This window comes from Xiphophorus couchianus, chromosome 24 (genome assembly GCF_001444195.1).
Source record: "Xiphophorus couchianus chromosome 24, X_couchianus-1.0, whole genome shotgun sequence".
Taxonomy (NCBI): Eukaryota; Metazoa; Chordata; class Actinopteri; order Cyprinodontiformes; family Poeciliidae; genus Xiphophorus; species Xiphophorus couchianus.
The window spans coordinates 15191465-15212630 of record NC_040251.1 but is presented as its reverse complement, the minus strand read 5'-3'; the positions used below and the strand labels follow the sequence as shown (position 1 = coordinate 15212630).

The 21166-nt window shown below is 40.7% G+C and overlaps 1 protein-coding gene across 2 annotated transcripts in view; it reads right to left on the bottom strand.

Moving 5' to 3' along the window:
- The window catches only part of mgat5 (alpha-1,6-mannosylglycoprotein 6-beta-N-acetylglucosaminyltransferase), a 43557-nt gene that overhangs the window by 7415 nt on the left and 14976 nt on the right, over positions 1-21166 (bottom strand). For both annotated transcript variants that reach the window (XM_028010266.1, XM_028010268.1), the window contains 8 exons: positions 15153-15229; positions 14013-14102; positions 11834-11905; positions 10941-11102; positions 9622-9791; positions 9251-9385; positions 6372-6505; positions 3736-3869 (listed from right to left, as the gene is read on the bottom strand). In XM_028010266.1, coding sequence (XP_027866067.1) covers positions 3736-3869; positions 6372-6505; positions 9251-9385; positions 9622-9791; positions 10941-11102; positions 11834-11905; positions 14013-14102; positions 15153-15229 — 974 coding nt within the window. The remainder of the gene's footprint in view (positions 1-3735; positions 3870-6371; positions 6506-9250; positions 9386-9621; positions 9792-10940; positions 11103-11833; positions 11906-14012; positions 14103-15152; positions 15230-21166) is intronic.

Sequence of the window (21166 nt, the reverse complement as noted above, 5' to 3'; positions counted from 1 at the left end):
GTCTGCAGCCATTTCCAGACTAAGAACTGGAAGCTCGTCGGTCAGAATGAAAATTCACTTCAGACGCTCTGGAGTTCAGCGTAACGCGCATCGTCTCTGATCACCAGGATGAAAGCTGCAGCTGAAATATGGAAATGTTTCTGGACGGAGAGACTCTTGGTCCGACTTTGTCGTTTATCTTGCTGCAGATTAAGAGTCTGAAGATTTTCATATCAAGCGTGAGTGACCTTTGAACCTTAAGGAGCATCATTAATCAATAACTGATTGACTCACCTAAATCATACATTGTGGAAAAATGTGACACTTTCCATTACAGACTGGATTTAAGCAACAATCATTAAAATCATTAAAAGAAATAATCTTCAACCACCGTTGTAAATGTTACTGTTGTTTTCTCATATCTTAGCTATTAATCACACATTTTATTGTTGTGTTCTTATAAATAAAGCCATAAATAAAGCTTATGCAAACCAACAGGACATCTATGAACATCTGAAAGCCGTCCAGTAACTAGTTGTGGTGTAATAATATCCAGAGGTGCTTGGAGTGCAGTCAGGAAACCCTGTTTCTTCTCAACGCTCTGTTACGGCCCATTAGACAGAATAGCCCAGAATCTATTGGTGCTTGGTGTTCTGCCAGAGCTGGAGTTTCTGTTTTTTCTTTTCTTTCTGCTTTTGCATTGGGAGACGGTGGAGCAGCAGCAGGAGCTCTGTGACGGCTGACGGCTCGGTCCCCACTGTGCGACTGTGGGCTCCAGCATCCATGCTGAGCATATGTGAGGAAGAGGAGGAGTAAACACTGAACACAGCTTTGCTCATACAAAGATTACGTTCTTATCTGCCTTTCTTACTTCACATTTAGCCCCAAACGCCTCCTGTATCACTTTTGAATATTGTGCTGGTGGTCATGTTAATCATTTAAGCATCTTAAAGTGCAAATTTGTCATTTTTTCTTCCATTATTCCATTGTTTATTTAAAAAAAAAACAATGGAGAGAGGGCAGAAGACAACATGACAGATCAGGTTTACAGCTGAATGGAAAAACCCACCATAAAGCTGGCAGTAAACACACCTGAGTGTGTGTTTATGAGCCTGAATCAGCTTACTTTGTAAAAGCTATCTGTGTGTGTGTGTGTGTTGTTCCTCTTTCTTCATCATGTTCTCTGATCTGGAGCCAGAGGCCTGCAGCTTTCACCTCTCTGTGCATCCGGCTCATTCTCACCTTTCTGCCTCCATCAATGCTCCTTTCACCGCCAAAATAAGATGTACTGAAGAATTCACATGGCAAAAAAATATTTCTAAGCTTTTTTTTTTGTTCAATATTTTACTAAAGATGGATGCATTTGTCACTGATCAGTTTTGTGTGTGTATGGGGAGATGAAGATAAGGGTAAATAAAAGGCAGGAAGTCACTCTCCGCTGCCTCGCTCTGCATCTCTGCTCCTTCAGCCGGGGTTGCCATGGAAACGGACATCTCTGAGGTGGTCTGGCCATTTTATTTTAGGTCTCCCCGCCGACATCCTGGATCTTTAATGGAAGCGGTTCAGCGCTAATGATGACGCTGACCTCAACGCGAATGCAAACGAAGCAGGAAGTGGCCTGGAAAGCCTCACATTTCCAACCAGAAGCAGCCGTAGCGCAATTTATGTCTGAGATCAGCAGGTGCTTCAGTGGAAGCGCCCATCATGTGTTATTCTGCTGCTTATTAGCCCTCTGTGGCGCAGCAGGGAGATTATGTTTGTCTTGCGCTACAAGCAGATTCATGCACACACACTCTAACCTGATCTAATATGGCAGCTCCTGCGCGCCAACGTACACAAGCGCAAGATTCAATTTACGAGCTTTCCAGTGTCTGCAAATAACTCCCACCCCGAGGCGCTTTGGAGTTAAATTCCTCTGTTTCTGCATCAGAGGACTTGCTGTAAAAGGAAAAGAACGAGAGAACGGGTTCATCATCATTGCTGCTGCGTAAGGAGGCACTAAAGACGTGTGGTGAAAACATGTGTGTAAATGACGGTGTGTATGTAGCGCTGGTGATTTGTCAGGCTGCTTCCTTCACGCAGCGTTTCTCTCTGTACACTCGCAGGATGAATGTGGCTGCTGCACCTGTGCTCCTGAGCACACTGATCAGCAAGAGAGAGAGAGAGAGAGGGGCGTCCAAACAGGTTGGAGTTTATCTGAGGTCTATTACTTTACTAAGACACATTCATTCTCAGCTAAACATCCCATCTGTGGAAGGAGAAACCAGGCGAGAGTCAAGATAACTGGGGAAAGCTACCTAATATCACAAAAATTACATATTAAAATGCATAAAGCTGCTTTTAATTTAATCAAAAAAGCAGTTGTGCTGATTAGGATGCTACCGCTGTAGTGGCCAATAACATATCAATAGACAACACTTCTGTTTGAATAATCAATAATTTCACTGAACCACACAGCATTCTGGGGAATGTAGGCAGAGGAAAGGTTTGATCTGCTCAGCTTCACAGTTAGCTAAGCTAGGTTGGTGGAATCAACTGACTCACTCACCCTTTGGTTACCTAGCAACTCACATTCTTTGGTTACCTAGCAACAACCTGTTCAGAACTAGCGCGCAGCAGTTTCAAGTTTCATAAAAATGAAAAACAATGCGGAGTGAAAACTGGATAACAGAGGAAAGTTTACTAGCAAGACTTCAGATATTTAAAACAAAAAATAATCGATATTTATCAATATTGCTAAATTTGAAACACTTATACTGCGACATGTTTTTCAGACACGTCGTCCAGCACTACTGCTGCATATTACAGAGATATAAACTCATGTTTATCTGACTCCTGATTTTTGTTTCCAGTAAGTGTATCTGGCTGTACAAGTACTGATCGACTGATTGGAGCGATGTGGCTGCGCAGCGGCAATCAGTTGAGCGGTGTGACGTGTTTACATCTAAGCCAATGTTTAAAATCGTACAATGTGTGTCAAGACAAAAGATGGGAAATAGGTGAATAGAAATGATAAAATAGACTGCAACATGATTACTCATCTAATCATTGAGGAATCAGAACAACAAGAATTTTTCTTTAATGATCTCATTAGGGTTAGGGTTAGCGATAACCCACAGCAGCCACTACTTCCTGTTTAAGCTAGCAGGAAGAGGTTTTCTAAATGCTACAAAGAGACGTTACTCTGTTTATCATGGCAGTAAAAGGTCTTTCAGTAAAGCTAACAATTCTGCCAGCTTCAAGTAGTCTGCATATTGTTCCTGACCTCTGCAGAAACCAGAGTTTTTCTGAAACGAGCCACTGGCGCCGACAATCGCAGCAGATTTCCAGCGTGCATCATTTAAAAAATGCACATGAGTTAGCAAAACAAACCCTCTGGAGCAAGAGATCCAAGAAGAGCACAATATAAAGGGACAAGAGAGGGAAACAGAGTCGGTCTATCAGCTCGTTATCAGTCAGCCCTAAAATGGCCCTTTAATTAAAAGCAGGAGGTAATGAACACACTCGGGAGCCAGCTAATGCCCCTTGCTGTGAGCAATGGGCTCCCCCTCTCCCTGCCCTCTTTAAAGCTTCACCGACTGGCAGACTCTCAGCAACACTTTCACATTTATACCCTCATAATGCTGCTTTGTTCACTTTATGCTGGAGTTTGGGCAAATGGAAAGTTCAGGTGTGTTGGACGAGCTTTAAAAATGCTAGTAGTACATCTTATGCTATTTCTAGTACACAGCAGGTTTGAAAAACGTCCCACAGTACCTTCCAGAAGTTGTCCACTTTGCCATAGACGAGCGACTGGTTCTGCCTCTTGATGTCGTCGATGTGCCTGGAGTCGCTGGCGTTGAGGTGCTGCTCCACAACGAAGCCCAGGAAGCTGTTGTCTGGGGTGTGAGCTGGAGTGGAGCAAAAAGAAACAGGAATCTCAAAACTGTGTGAAAAGTTGTCTTCTTAAATCTACAGATCATAAACTCAGAGGGACACAAATTACTCCCTTTTACTGCCAAGCAATGACTGGTAACTATGGGAACGGGAAGATGAGCAGGTCAAGAGCGGCAGCTGAAGCTGGCAGCGCCTCACCTCGCTGCCATCTGTCTTGTAAAACAAATGAGAGTCTGGACCGGAACAGAGCGAAACCAGCCCGATGATATCGTTTCAAATAGAAACCGGTGTTTGCAGTAAGAAAGTATTTTCTCTGGGGTTTTTTCTTCAGCTGAGGTTTATGTAAAAAGTCTGAGAAGTTAGTAATGTCAAAAATGTGTATTGCATGAATAAAAAATTTTCACTCAGAAAGTAGTGACTGCCCTAGACAGAAAGTATGAAGCTACATTACATCTAAGCTAATATAATCCAAAGTATTAACACTCAAAAAGGAAGGATTGTGCTGGATTGGTTAGCGCGGTTGCTCCAACTTTGCATGTGGAGTGTGTGGGTGGGAAACAGGAATGTGGGAGGATATCAGCAGACCAGTGTGAGCAGGAGCCACGTGAAAAAAACCCCCAACAACTCCCATCAACACCTGCAGGAATGTAAGAATCACAAAGACGCCAAAACGGGACAGAAACATCAACACCAGCGTGATTCAGCACATCTGCTCCACTGCGCTCCTCGTTTGCTTCATCTTTCATACAACACTACGCCTGGTTAACACTCAGCGCTACAAACAGGCCACGCTAGCATTCGCGTAGCAAACTGGCCGTGTAAACAGGACGGGCTGCTAATTAGCGCTCGGCCCTCTTGATGCTTTTGGCAACAGATGCCTCCTCTCCCACCAGAGCCGCCACTCAAAATGTCACTCAGCTTGCTACAGTTTCAATCGCTATTAGCCAACAAACAGCCTGGGAGGACAGCGCTGCTGGAGAAGCAGCTGCTCGGTTGCTACTGATCAACTTGGGGAGTCGGGAGATAAATCTGCTTCATGATAGAGCATTCACTTCCTCTGGAAGTTCATTTTCCTTCTCCAGTTTGACGTGAAATAAACCCAAACAGAAAAAGATCGGATTTCCAGGATTCAGGGAAAGATTTCTGGAGCTACTTCTAAAGAATGTGTTGGAGAGAAAAGCTAATATTTAAAAAAAGGGGAAAAAGATATGCAGACAATGTAATCAATTGAATCAGGCTGGTAGATCGCCAATTCCTGCAGCTGAATCTCCTACAAGTGTTTTTTTTCCAACTCTGGAAGGGATTAGAAGCAGCAAATAACCAAGAAATTAGATTTTATTTTACAAGTTAGAAGAAAAAAAGTTTAGTTTGGGAAAACCAAACTACTTTCTCCTCCTTTTTGTCTCCAGACAGAAACTAAAAGGACGTTCAGGCCATTCGAATGGAAAGTGAACAGCAAGAAAACACTCGCTGCAATCCCAACTGTGATATAGATTAATGAGGTCGTTTCAGCTCGGTCTTGTCTTATTGACCGGAGACCAAACCGTCCAAATTCCCCGGACTCAGTGATTTATGGAGCCAAACCTAATCGCAACAAATGAACCAATCACAATCCACAAGGAGTTGTTTTCAAACCCAGACGCTTCTTGATCCAAGTAAACATGCAAGGCCAAAAAAATGTGTCGAGAAAAACAAACGCTGAACATCGGGGCTGTTCAAAGTGTTGCCTGGGGGCCATTTGTGGCCCTTAAAATTATTTTGTTTGGCCCAAAACTGCAAGTGTAGAAAGATTTAAAAAAAATAAGGCAACAGTCCAAGGCCCTGTTTATACAGATTTTATTTTTCCATTTTTAACTTAATAAATTTTGGAGTTTGAATTTGCCTGTTTTAAGAACAAAAAGTTTGTAGACACAACATCATGAGAATGGAGAGAAAGCATCATCCTGATATAATAATAAAAATGTCCAGAAGCATTTAATTCAGTCACTTAATATCGTCCTACAAATATAGATTACTTCATTGTAAAAACATAATGAGTACATGTAATCTCTAGCCTGAAGGTAAGGCGCAGCTCAGAAGAGAAAAGGGAGAAAAATCCCCAGAGTTTTGTATTTGGAATCGATGCCACGTTGTGGGTTTAACACTCGGACCAAACCACAGAGCACTTGTTTCACCCGAGATATCATCTAACCTAGCGCCTCTTAGCTAGATCTTCAGGGTTTTCTGAGAAAGACATACCCTATTCAGCAGACAAAGGGGCTATTCAGGTGCGCTTGAGCTCCTGGCTTCACCTCGCAAACTGGAAGAGTCGGGGTAACATTTCACTTTCTCTTAGCCGTGGGGAAAAGGTCAGCACCCCAGGGGGGCTCGCCCTCTTCCTCCTGAAAACATGGCTTCTGCTCTACCTTGGGAAATGGAGCTGTTGCAACTACGAAGAGCAGTTTTACAGTACAACAGATTTAAACTTGGCACAATTCTTTGTTTTTTTCCAGACTGTGAAGGGAATCCAGACTTACGGAACATGGTGTTGAACTGCTGTGGGTTGAGGTTCCACTTCCCCCACGGCGTCTTGTGACCCTTGGACTGGGCGTAGTGGGCGTGGTTGAACTCTGGCTCCGTCCCGAAGGAATCCAGCACGCGCAGCATGCACCTGCAGTGCAAAAAAAAAAAAAAAAACCAGAAGAAATCAGAGTTAAACTTTAACTGCTGGCAGAAACTACAACTATGATCAAAGCTGTTAGTTTCTGGCACCAATCAGAGACTGTTTATAGCCAATAGTTAAAACAAGCTGCCATTTTACTAAACATATTAGCTACTGGTTAGTCCTGACTGTCTTGTGCATCTAGTTCTTGTTGATTTGGTCACTGGAACAAGATCCTAAAAATTTAATAAAACCTAAAAATCATATTTTTACGTTGCAAAAAACAGCCAATTTAAAGACTTTGATAATGTCTTTAAGTTTAACATTTAAGAACAAAATAAAATACACAGATTCAGTTTAATATACCATCTTTAATTGTCAAATGAAAACACCGTTGAGTGAGCAACATGGCAAACTCAAAGGTCACGGCACAAAATTAATTAGACCACATCCAGGGGAAAGGAATCTTAAACTGGTTTCTGACCTTTAACTCAAACTCAATCTCTGTTACTTGCTTTAGCTTTTCTAGATGATGTTTTCTCTACTTTTCTCCATGTTAGTGGTGTTATCCATGAGCAACTCGAGCAGAAAAACATCTTGTTTTTCAGTGATCGTCCGCCCACTTTGATAATACACATCTGGCTGTGTGAACCGTGGGAAGGCCCTGGGAGAGCAGATCCACCAGGAGGAACCGTTCTACTGGAAGTAGAGCACAAACAGAAAGCCCACATGCTCTCTCCAGAGGAAAACAACCTTCATCTGTCCCTGCGAGGTAGACCTTCAGCAGATGGGGGTGAGCCGCCGGCCTGAATCGTTCGAAAGCCCACAAATACACGGCAACACTTAATTTAACCCGGCTGATCGTGGAAGTAGAAGGATGTAATCCAGATAAAGTGATCCCTGATGAATTGTGGATGAATACAAAAGATTTCCCCGTTTCCACAATATGTGAAGACGTCATGGAAACTTGAGCCAGCGTCACCGCATGGGAACTCCGAGTCAGTTATTGTGGTTTTTAAAAAAAAAATACTAATGATAAATTAAATCGGCTAAACACATCTAGATACTTTCAGTTATTTTTTAATCATTTTGCCTCATGAGGAAAGTATTTGGCTGGTATTGAAAGAGGAAACAGAAACAATGAGGTTTCAACATGGAACATCCTGTATTTACTTCTTCTGATAAGATGTCAAACTTTATAAACAATAGTAACTGTTCCACATCCAATTCTCATCCACGTCAGTTTTAAATGTGAACATTTAATCTGTTTGTTGGAGTTGGAAAAGTTCTGTAAGCTGTTTCATATATTTCCTGCAGCCAAGCTGATGCAAAAGAGTTTCAATTTCCAAGGAAATGACAGATAAAAATCTCTCAAATGGCTTCAGTTTTCTCGATGGAAAACTACTTCATGGTAGAAATAAGCAAAATGGAGGAAGGAGGGAAACAAAAACATCATTTTTTACAATGATGCATTCTTAGAAATAAAAAGCTCCTTTCTTCTCTTTATATATTTATGATATATAGGGAAAGTAATTAACAAAAAAGAAGGCAAACTTAGTTTTTTTTCTTGTGATTAAAGATAACATTTCCAATAGCTCTTCACTTCACATAAAAAGCTTAATATGGCATTAACTGCTCAAATGAATGTGTAGCAACAATGCAGAAAAACACTAATTGGACCTCCCATTAAGCCTGAGGCGAAATCAAATTTCCTCTGGGCTCAGAGCGAGCAGAAGGAGTTTAAGGTGTTACTTCACAGGGAAACAAAAGGTTTGTGACAAGCAAAGAGGAACCAGTGGAGCCATTAGTGCCCCCAGGCTTATTGTTGCCCCTCTTCTCCTGTCAGGAGGAGCAGGCAGGAGCTTTTTCTAAACAAACCAGGGCGACCTAATCTACAGTCCTCAATGGAGCACTTTGAGAAAGAATAGCCTGGGCCGGTTACAGTGCTATAAACAAAAGGTAGACCTCGGGCCGTTTGGGACATTGCGGTAATGTTTGAGCAGAAAATAGACCCATTGTACCGACAGACAAACTTCCTCTCTGAAACATGACTGCAACAGCTAAACCACTGAGGGCAGAGCACATGGGTTAAATACCCAGAATGCACCGCAAAAGTATTTACACCTTAAACATTTTTACATGTTGCAATACCTGTGCTTTATTTAGATTTTATAAAGATAAGCACTGCAGAGTTTCTGCATTTTCTGTGAACAAACAAACTTTAAACAGCATTTTACAGCGTTTGAACTTTATTACACTGATAAAATCTTCCAACCTGAGCGTAAATATTAAAACAAAGCTCTGACTTTACACTTTTTGATGGAAACAGAGAGAAACAATAACTCTCAACAAACCCTGTGGATTATTACAAACTTTAAAATGTTATTTTCTTCATTTATATAGAATAAAAATATACAGTTTTGGAAGAAACCCCATTGAAAACCTTCTGGTTATTCCACCAAATATGGATTTTTGAAATCTTCCTGAGTTAAAACCTTAGTATTGTTGTTTCTAAATGAATATAAACTTGTTTTCTTTGCATTACTCGAGGCATCTTTTTCATTATTTTTCTGCAAATACAACATTTTTACTTGGAGTTGTCAGTAGTTCATAGAATAAAAAAACAATGTTCATTTTATTCAAACATATACCTATAAAAAGTAATTTAAAGTGCTGTATACATATTTATCTGAGAATCTTCTGGGTTATTTAACAATATAACAAAGATTAATGGCAAACGAACGAAGTTCTTACTGGTAGTGGACCCAGGAAGGGCCGAGGGTCTTCTTGAACTGGGTCAGACCCACGATGTCGATGTATATGAGCTCCACCACCCTATCCCCCTGAGTGGGGCAGCTAGATTTGTTCCCCATCACTTTACGCATAATCCTGTGGAGTAAAAGTTGCAGTGAACAAAGGAATATTTGACTAAACCAGCAATAAAAATACAAATAGTCATTAAGCTGAATAAAGCTGTAAATCTTCGTTTGCAACTCATGCAAACGAAGATTTACAGAGGAAAAAAAAGCGACTAGTGTTACAACAGGTTTGAACTTTTATGTTTCACTTCTCCTTTAATAAAACATCTGTAGTTATAGAGAAACTCAAATCTGTTGAACACTGACTCTTTGAGCTCAGCCAGCGATGCCGAGATGCGAACATCGTGGCCCAGGAGGTACAGCGTGGTTATGAGGTCGCTCCACTGGACCAGCTCTCCCAGCGGGCCGCCGCTGAAGGCGTTTTCTGCTATCTTGAAGCCCGACTCCTTGGTGAGCAGGCCCAAGTGAACCAGGATCTGAGAGGGAAGGAAAGCAGAAGATTAAATACCCGACTCTGAGGATTTGGATGTGGATTACAGAGCAGTGACTACGGGAAGTCAAGCAGAACAAAGCCAACGTTTAAATTTTGCTGGATAATAAATTATCCCAGAAGTTAAAGCAATAAATAATTATATTATTTTGAGACCATTTTGAAGTGGTAATGGCAAGAACACATTCTCAAATATGAAGACATTTTAAATTATAATGAACAAGATGCTTTAAATATCCAAAATAAATAAACAAAACAACAAAATTAATTTTGAAGTCTCTAAACAAAATTGTTCTTCAAAACATGGCTAGTTGAGACCAAAACAGGTAGAAAGAGAAAAACGATAACTCATGCAAATGAAAATTATTGATCTAATTTTAATTCAATGAATTGATTTACTGCGACAGGTCTACCAGGTATACCAAGGTTTTAACACTGTAGGACCCAAGTTATAAATCTCCGCCTGAATATTGTTGCTTATTTTAATTCTTTAAATTATATTTACAAATGGGTAAATATATTTGCCCATTTATCCATAACAATTTTCAATATATAGCAAGTTATATTTGCAATCTGCTCTCTATTAAAAGAGTGTCTCATCAGATTAATATCACTTCCTGCTACGGTGGGAGTGAAATTACAATAATATCCAGATATTGGCTGGAAAGCGCAACATCTCCCCTTTCAGAAACGGTCAACATTTTTCAGTTGGTGCAAAGTGTGGCGGCGTTACGATACTGCAAATTTGGCTAGATCGTTGCTGATACGTTCGGTCTGGAAGGGTTAAATAGTAATGCTTTCATAAACACTTCACCTGTTATCTTTTTCTATAATTTATAGTTCACAACACAGGTCAGGTGCTTTGGATCAGTACCATTAATTCCTCCTCAGGCCTGAGGAAAGCGTGGAGTACATAATGCAGAGCTGGATCTATCATCCATGTCGCTCCGCTCTTCCTCAAACTAAAGTAGGGCAGCCTGGAAGTGTGAATAAGTGCTTGGCTTTGTGTTTGCGTCCTCTCTAGAGACGCGACACCATTGGACGGTTGCACAACTCCTGGGAAAATCTCCAACTCGAGACTGTTTTGAAAAATCTTCTGATAAATCCTGGGAGCTGAGCCACGCATCGAGCTCACCTTCTTCTTCCGCCGCTTGGTCAGGTTCTGCTTGGCGGCCAGGGAGCGGATGGCGCTGACCCACGGCTCGGCCATCCGTTTGATTCTCATCATCATCCAGCGGAACTCCTCCCGTTGTGACATGGAGTGGTAAAGCCCCGCGAAGCTGGTCCGGATCTCCGCCTGCACACACACACACACACACACAAATTTACACCACTCTAAAAAGCAACTTTAAGACTCTGCTCAGATCAGAGCTGCAATATGCATTGCAGCATATTTTTCTAAAGAGATTTGCTTTTCATCATAATGTTGCAACATGTCAATCTCTTCCTGTGTTGTAACAATCCTGAACACCAAACTTGCGCAAAATTGTGGAAATGAAACAGAGGCAACCGTAGTAACGGTGGAAAGCCTCAGCGAATGAGAGGCAAAACCACAGAGCCATTACCAGCTGCTAAGGTGGCTGGAACAAGGCTGTTGTGGGGCATTAGCATCCCTCATCACGACAGGAAATCACTTTCACAGACGGAACCAATTAAAATCCAGCCCTGAATTAAAATCTCTAAAGCCCGCCTCTCCAGCGCCGAGGGCTCAGGGCTGTTGAGGCATCCAGAGAGGGAGATGAAGAGTGCTTAATATTGATTCATTCACAGCAGAGAGAAAGAAAGGGTGTGCAGGGGGGGAGTGTTTTTGTTAAGTGCTGATTAGTGTGGACCGGGCACAAGCCTTGATAAGAGCAGCCTGGTTGCTGCTGGGCTGTTTAAAATATCAGTTTACAAATACAGCTGCAAATCAAATATATTAAATAAAGATTTTTGCTCAGAAGCAGGTGTATGTAGCATGATGTGACCAAAACCACATATTGAGTTGTTGAAAAGCAGCTGACTTGTTTTTAACCACCAGATTCTCACCTGTCCAGTCCGGTCAATTTCCTCATTCAGGATCTTCAGCCTCCAGGGCAGACGAGGGCACCAGTTTTCCACCTAAAGAAGAAGAAAAAACCTTCAGCTCCTCAGTTACCTGCATGTTTTAACTAAACCGTAGATTTTTTTAATGAGGCCAGCTGCTGTTTTCTGCCTTGAACGTGGAACAGTGAACTGTAAAGCACAGCTGCGAGAGTTTTCACAACATCAGATGGTCATTAGAAAAACATCGCTTTATGTTTCTGCACTTGTTCCCAAGAAAAGCAAGGAGCAGTTTTAAAACATCTGTGGGATGATCGAGTATTTCTGCAGTTTTATTAGCAAATACTCCAGGGCCACCAGGCTTTACTTGTGCCCCCACCAGGCTAAGCATTGCTTATTTACTTAAGTATTTTTAAAATGTTTGCACTTTAACACTTTATCGTTGGTGTTCAGGTGTTAATCTTCCAATATCACATAATTATCAAGTGATATTTTCAAATTTTCTGTCAACTTAAACTTTTTTTAACTGAAAAACACGACAGGCTGCTGGATGAATGACTGCCCAAGCACCCAACCACCGGGCTTAGCAGGTTTTCTGGGGAAACTTTGACCTTTGTATGCTGACAGTCAACATACAAGCTGGAAATGTTGTTTTTGATAGAAAGTAAACGAGAAAGTAACACCCCTCCACAAGCGGGAGTTAATTTGTATGATAAAGAACAGATACTCGTCACTTTTCAGGAACTGTGATTAGATCAAATCAACTCGATCCCCAGCTGTCAGTGTCTGCATCCGCTTCCTCTCTGATCAGCCAACATTGACGTGCAAATCAGTAAGAATACTGAGGGGAAAACCACGCTTCTTTCTTTTTTTATGAGGTAGTGTTTGTTTACCCTCCGACTCCAACCACAACACCTGCACATCATGCTGATTAAGCCCTGACCGTCCACTGCTGACATCCATCGCGATAAGTCGCCCTCTCCGTTTCGCCCCTGTGCAAGGTTAACACAGCACTCCTCGCATGAATTATGCACGCTAACACACGCGCTTAAAGAGTGTGTGTGTGGGTCAACAGATGCGCAGGAGAAGCGCTGGAGAGATTGATCGCATCCGTTTTCTGGATGGGAAATATATGCGCGTCGCCGTGGCAACGGCTTGCATGTCTCCGAGTCCAAGGGAGCGGGGTTGGATTAGCTGAAACAACAGAGATGCAGAGAGAGCTCCTCTGTTTGAGTTTTATCACAAACATTTCGGTTTCCTGTTTCCATCGCTATTTTCATCCGCTGCATTTTAGGTTTTCTTCTTTGCCGCCTGAAAGGCTTTTAGCTTGAATACAATATTCATAACTCACTATTTCAAGAACCGGAGCCACAACTGAAAACGTACTTTTGTTAAAATCATTCAGCCATCTGCCATTATTCATGGTCAACAAAAAAAAAAAAAGAAAGACTGGAAAAAAAGAAAGCTCTCACTTGAAATAGCAGATGTTAGATCAACTGATAAAACTTTGTCGGAAGAGCAGAAAAAAAGGCAATTTGAAGAATGAACGCAAACAGACGATAACGAAAAGCAGCATCGGTTTTTGGAGCAGAGAAGATAAAAGTCAGAGGAGCAGATCTGAAATTAGCATATACTTAGATGAGTTAGAGATCAGTGATGACGATGAATTTAAAACATCTCTTCTTCAGCTTTAAAGACTTCAACTAAACCTCATAATATTTCATTCCACCACCTGGAAAACAGGAAGTCTAAAACTGTCCCCTGAAGGAACTTGAGCCGCTATACTTTAAGGCCTGTCAATAATGAATGACTCCATCTTTTCCCGGTGTGCAGAGGAAATGTGATGTCATTCCATGTTTTTCCCTTGTAGGCTAAAAACTCATTCCTTCAAATAGAAAAGTCAGTGAATCATCTCCTTTGTCATCTTCTCTGCAGGACACTCATTTACTTACATAAAAAATGTATCCTCTTTGAATCCTTTATTTCATTCTTATACAATCTCAGGTTATAAAATATTCTAGGTTTTCATGTTCTCTGCAAAAACAAATATAATTCTCATCCTTTTCTTTTTAAGATGTAGCACAAATACACCAGATTCAACAAAAAGGCAAATATTTGATATCTATTCTAGATTTTAAATCTAATCTAAATAATTTTTTTAAAAAGCTGTAAATGACAGACGCACCTCACTGAGGTAAATGAAGAAGGAGCAGGTGGAGCCGTCCACACCATAGTTGGCGTAGCAGGAGTCAGAGCGCCACATCTCCTTCATCCACTGGAAAAAAGACAAGCAGAAAGAAAACGTTAGCCTGCTGCAAACTAAAGAAATTCACAAGCTTTTCACGGAGTCTAAAACCAAAATAACCCCTAAGAAGTTTAATATTTCCATTTGATGCCTGCTGTTTGTTTACAATCTGCTTTTTTTTTTCACAATCGCAACATGTCTGTATGAACGCTGCTAATATAAATCCTTCCAGTCGGATTTCTCTGAGCTCACTATGGTTTCTGGAGCAACATCATTCACACTGACTTATAGTGACCCTATTGGAGCAGAGCATAGGAGAAATGACACATCAGATCAGGCCTTGGCACACAAGTTGTCTGGGTGGCGTTTTATTTGAACCACAACCAAATGAGGGCCATAAAACTGCAGGAAAATTGATTCATCAGATGTTTAAGAAGAAAGTTAGGAAGATTTAACTGCAGTGGGACAGCAGTTTAGGGACTTTTCAAGCCTGTGTGTAATGTTTGTGTTTGGGTGTGTGTTTTGACACTTTGTTGTGAAAAAAACAGTTTAAATTTAGATATTAAAACCAAATGGTAGAATGTTAAAATATTATGATAGTACCTGGTAAAAACATGTCTTTAGTTAACAAGCACACTTATGATTCATCTTCAATAAAAATACAAAACAAAATGTTCAATTTTTCCCCAGGAGGAACACATAAAAATCCATCCAGTAATAAATAAAAAAAGGAAGGATATGAATGAAACAGGCTTGTTAGTAACCCAAACGGCTGAACTGCTATGTCATCTGCCTGGAATTAAATAGCGAATGGACTCAATATGGCAGTGATAAAAATGTTCTGTTTCATATTTGCATAGCTTTGCAACAGATAATTTATCATTCTAGTGTGTGAAGTGGGTGGTAACATGCAAACTGTGTGTGTGCAAATATGTATCAAGTTCAGAGTCTGGGTCTTTCCAGGTCAGCCTCTTTTTTAAATAAAGAAATAAAAGCATCTCATACAAAATAATAATTGAAGGGAGTAGGGAAAAAAAGCAGGAACAGATGGAGAGAGATGAGTGTGTGTTTGTGATTCACCTTGATCTTGCTCTCGCAGTGAGGAAAACCATCCAGAGGCGGCAGCTCGCACTTCTCCTGGGCTCCGTTTAGGAGGTCTGAGGGAACGCAGGGAGAAACAGGAGAAGAAAATCAATAAGGTCGACTGGGTCAGCCATATAGTTGCTTTTTTTTATTGTCTGCAACTCTGACACCATCACACTGGAGACGACAATTTAGAGGAGAACTCAGAAACTTTAGGATGCTGCAGTATGGAGGAAGGATAGAGCTGAGACAGAGCATCTCACATTTCAGAGAGATAATAAGACGACTGGGAACAAAAAAAGTACAGTAAATATCACCCTAAACACCCCAAAACTACAGTGAAACATGGTGGTAGCAGCATAATGCTGTGGGAGTGTGTTTACGATAAAGAAAGCCAGAAGACATGATAATTTTTGTCTGTTAAAGAGCTTGTGATGTGTGTTAGATTAAAATGTGAAAGGAACAAGTGGTAAATAATCTAGAGTCCATCACAATACCACTCACCACCAACAAACCCAGTAACAGATAAAAACCTTCGTCCTTCTCCGACTCGTTTCCTCACAACAAAAGGGGGATGCTGAAAGCGTCACAATCAGACGAGCCTGCAGGGTTTTCTTTCATGCCTGCTCTCCAGGCAAACAGTAATTTGTCCTGACTGTCATTCAGAGGCGTTGGCTTCATCAGAACTGACGTTTGCTGGCAGAAAGTGAAAACTGTGTCAAAAATAATACTTAGAGCAGAATTATATTGTTTCAATATAGGTAACATGTTTTAAAAAAGAGGTAAAGTTATATGAATAAATAAAAAGTAAAATTTATTGAGCGTGGGAAGCAGAAGCAGTGTTGCTAGAAGCAGGGTTGACCTGCTCTGCTGGCTTTGCAGAAGTTATGCAAAGTAATGACTGGTTACCATGACACAAGCTCAAAACAATTTCTTACGATAACCAACATCTGCTTTAAAAGATTACTCAAACACAGTTCGTAAGTATTGAAAATGCATACATTAAACAACATTTTGCAACGACTTCTGAGAGTTGCTGAGCGCTAAATAAATTCAAAATAGCTAAAGGTTGTTGTTTTTTTTAAACGAGCTTAAATGAAATCACAACATTAAAAGAGTTATTTATTTTAAGGCTGTTGTCACATCTTGCAAAAAGTGTGAAGAAACTGGATGCAGTTAAAACCACATATTCACATCCACGATAAAAACAGAACCACTTGTTTCCTCAATGTCTGACATTTAACTTGCAGTCAAATAATTTTAAACAAGGATGATGTCATTGTTGCTGCAGGAGGGACTGGTGCATTTTACAAAACAGGATCAAGAGGAAATATTGAGACAATATATTGAACAATGGCCGACAAAGTGGCTTAAGGAGAACAAAGTGAGTGTTTTCGACCTGACTCAGTTACACCAGTTCTGTCAGGAGGAATGGGCCAAAATTAGAGCAAACTACTGTGAGACAGTCGTCCCAAATACAAACAAAATGGTTTTAAACTCTTTAATTAGAAGGTTTAAATGTTCTCCGGCTTCTTCAGAGCAAGAAATGTTTACTCTGATGTAACGTCTGAGGGAGCGAGAAGAAGGCTGCGCCTTTCTAAAGAGTCTGCAAAAACTTTCAACCATATTTGTGGAGTTGCTTTGTGTAAATAACACTGTGGGGGCTGTGTTCTTCGAAAGAGAAGCCTAATTAAACAGGAGCTTTCAGCTGTTTGGTAAAGGGGATGTCCCGAGACAAAAGCCGTGGAGTGAGCTGCTGTTATTCCATCCTTCAGTCACCCGGCCACATCAGCGTACCAGTCAGCCAACCAAATGAACAACCAGGAAAGCCAGGCTGTCATCAAGTGGTTCGCGCCAACACCACCAGGCAAATCTTTTCCTCGATTTAATCAAGCATAAGCTGCTGCCAAGGAGGAAGCTAAATATAGCCGCCTTCATAATCAAAAACAGGAAAGATGGGGCTGTTTTACCTCTCAGATACGCTAAACTAAGATGACTGTTTCACTACAAGTACAAAGTCTCACACAGCAGGGCGTCTGGGACCCTTAATGAAGCTTTGAATGGGTAGGAAATGTCAGATGCAAATGTAACCAAACAAGGACTTTGCACATTCACTTCCTCAGGTGGGGTTAAAAAGAAAATATATCAGACCACAAGTTAAGTTGCCAACAGAACAACAAACAAAACTAAGCAAACAGAAGCCAACAGCACACAGCTGAAATTGGTGTTTAAATGGTTTTCTTAGAGCCTGAAACCACAAATGAAAACATGCCAGTACAAAAGTTTATATGTAGCTGCAGCATATAAAAATAAAACTAAGGGCGGAAAGCGTATGAAACTTAAGATAATGAGGCAAGCAGTCTATAAAACATGCAAATAATCAAGAACTGAGAACAATTAGATCATTTCAACGTGAATAGTATATCCAGAGGCATCTGACTGCACTGAAGTCACCGTCACCCAGCACTTAGCGCTCGCTGTTGTTAATCTGATAGCACTTTAATAGACTCATCGGTGAAGATATGCAACACTCCACATGTTTTCTTTTTCCCTTCTCCTTCCCTGCATGTGTTGGTCCAATTTCATGAAGTCATTTGACAACTACAGAAGAGGACAGTGGAAATCTGGCTCATGCTATTCTTTCACTCCCACTCAGTTTTTAACCTCAGCCCCCAAACAAAAATGAAGCTTCAATAGCTTTTATACACTTTCCACCATTTTGTAATGTTCCAACCAGAATCTTTTGCGACTAAACAATAGGATACTGGTTTACGTCTTGTTTAGATTAACATATTCATGGCCAAGTCAATGTCCAGACCTAAGTTTAACTGGGAATCTTAGGTAGAGATGAACTGAAAAAAATTTGCAGCTTTATTTAGAGTGTAATTGTACAGAAGAAAAAAATAAGACATTAAAAAATTCAGGTGAAAAGTGCAGTTTTCCCTTCAAGCGAAGCAACCTTCACTTTTGAGGCACTTTCCTGGAAGATGTTAATGTGCACAAATTTAGCCATCATCATGGCAGCTCAGTTAGACAGGAGGAAAGCAGAGCCAACTGCAGAGCCTGACAGCTAAACAAGTGGCGAGATCAGGAGATATAATCAGGAAGTCCTGCTTGGATCGTTGAAGATTAGAGGGTAGAATCCTGGATAACTTGTAATGACACTAAATATAACAGAGTGGCTCACAGGTTTTGTTGAATTGGAAGTGAATATCTAGAAAACCCTGAAACAAATACATAACGTAACCTGACTCAATGCCAGTTCCATCCTAAATACAACTGAAAGAGGAGCTGAAATGACAAGCAGAACCTGTTGTAGTTCATAAACCTCTTAAAGGTACATGACGTTCCCTGACAATTGCGGATGGCATTTTAAAAGGTCGGTGTGTTCCAGCTATAGTGTTTTCGGATTTCTGAGCCTCCCTGGAAAAACTGACTGTGGTGTTTAGAAAGGAGGCATGAACTGATTTTATGGATTTCTGAGAACTGGTAGATAAGGTTTGCAGCCCTGAGGATTGTTGAGGGGAACATGGGCGTTTGGTTGGCCAGTTCACGGGTGTTTTGTTATCTAGACAATGTTTATGACTTGCATTGAGGCTCATAGTGGCAAGAGGTACGCCTGTAGCCTCAGCACAAAGTGTAGCTCCTTCCAAGTTCATGTTGGACTCCACTTGTGCTGCCCCTTGTCACTGATCTTGTTTAAAGCGTTTATGACCACTTCTCAAGACAGTTTGGAAGGTTTCTGGTTAGGAAATGTCAGGGCTTCATCTTTCCTTTCAGCAGATGATGTTCTGTTTTCATTTTTCAAGCACTGACCTTAAACTGGAGTTGGTTTTTGAGCCTGAGGTCATGGTTCTCAGTCGGGATAAAGGTGGGTTGGTCTTTACTACTTGATCTCTACTTGAAGTGGGGGAGTTCGTGTTTCTAAGTGACTTGTTTAGTGATGGTAGGATGGAATTGGAGACAAACTGATAGGTTGAACGATTGTGGTGGTGAACACAGGAGTTACTAGTCAGTCTACATTCTCAATCTTTATCTATGGACAATATGGATTATGACTTCAAGAAAAAGATTCCAGAAACAAGTGGATAGAGATGAGTACATTTATAGGCTGACTGGATTCAGCCTAGGAGATAAGGTGAGAATCTCCATCTTTTGAGATTCTCAGAAGAGAAACTTGAACTAGAGCTGCTGCTTTTTCACATTCAAGTAAGTTTGCTAAGGTGGTCTGATTGGATCTCGATTGGGAAGACCCAGACCAAACCGAAGAGGGTCAATGCTCTCTTGGATAGTCACCTTGGTGACTCCATCTTTGACACTACAGTGTTCAGACCCAGATCAATGTTCAACAGAATGACAACTGGAATATTTGGGGAAAATGTTTTTGCTCAATATTTTTGACACAATTAAGCCATTTTCACAAACGACTGGTGTTAGAAGTTGAAATACAACAAAAGTTACTTAAAGGTACTTTCTAGTCACTTTTGTTTTCTGTGATCATGCAACTGGACAAGAAAACTTCATGAAAAAGGGAGAAGTTACATGCCATCATATAGCAGATGGAGAGGAGGTAGAATAAAAGCTTTTTTAAGGTCATTCTACAACCTAAAGACACATAGCGGGGTAACACAAACCAGAGGGGCTTCCCAGATTGTCGAGCACGTGTTTGGAGCTGGTCAACACATGTCTCCCCACTACCTCCGGTCCACAGCAAAGTCCTTGAGGCAGAAAACCAAATCCAAGTCCCACCCCTCTGCTATGTAACCCTGATCTCATTCCCCTCTGTTGCGGTGAGCACAAAGTTTGGCTGCCACCAATCCGCCTTTTGTGCTCGGGCAATCTGATTGGCTTGAACAAAATTATCCGGGAAAGACATCCAGATTTCACACAAAGAGCAATCCACGTGTCGCATCCAATGGTGTCAAGTCCAGATGTTCCTCCCATTACAACCATGCTTTCTTAATCAAAATGTAGGACGAGTTCCCCAAGATGGAGCAGATCTACAGTTGCTAGAGAAAGTAGTTGGGTGTACTTGTTGTTCGCTCGTATATGAGAGGAAACTCTTTCAACGACTCCACATCAAAGGGATTGAAACAAAGGATGTTTCAATCTGCATCACTGTCTTTATGATGATTCACAAGTTTCTGCTGAGCAGCAGTCACATGGAGAAAAAGTGAAACGAAAAGGAATCCTAGTCAGTTTAGGTCCTACCAGTATAACCAGTAGACCCAAACTTCAGAATTACAACCCAGTCTGCTACCGATTAGATAGCTATATTTACAATACCGTTTTTCCCATTTGCACCAGCTGCTAGTTAAACAAGCACCATTTAAATTAAGCTTTCAACTTTATGTCAGCTACAAAGTTTATTAGGAATAATGAGCAAGTTGTCCCACATGTTTGTTTATGACTGCCGTGTTGATATGTGGTTACTACTCTTGCCTGCCAATCCTATTAATACACATCCTGTGTGCATAAATGACTGTAGGTGTTCGATACAGCAGTGGTTTAAAAACAGGGCTGTGATACATTTTTCTTTTTAAAACTGCACACTTCGCCAGACTCAAGTTGATAGATTTATTTATGTTGTTCCTATAAAGTTCTTGACAGCTGGGGGATGAATTTTGAAATGTTTTTTTTATTATTATTGTTGCATCTGGACTGGATTCATTTCAAAATGTGAAATGTAGCCGATCGACACTTTGCTTGGTCTCTAAATCATGTTTAAGAACAGATCCAGCTTTAAACCCCAAATTAAAGCAATTTAAAAGCCTGAAATTCGATGCTTTTGTCATTTACAGATTTAAACTTTTTAATAATTTTATATTCATCTTTGGTCGCTCATTAATTAGTCAAATAAGAAATTAAACTTAATGTGTGATACAGCAAAACAAATGAAAAATATGCAATATGTGTAGAGATATCCTTTTTATCCTTAAGAAATTGAAATGTGTGAGAAAAATATCTACAGAAATATCAATAAAATGTGTCTTGTAATATGACAAATAATT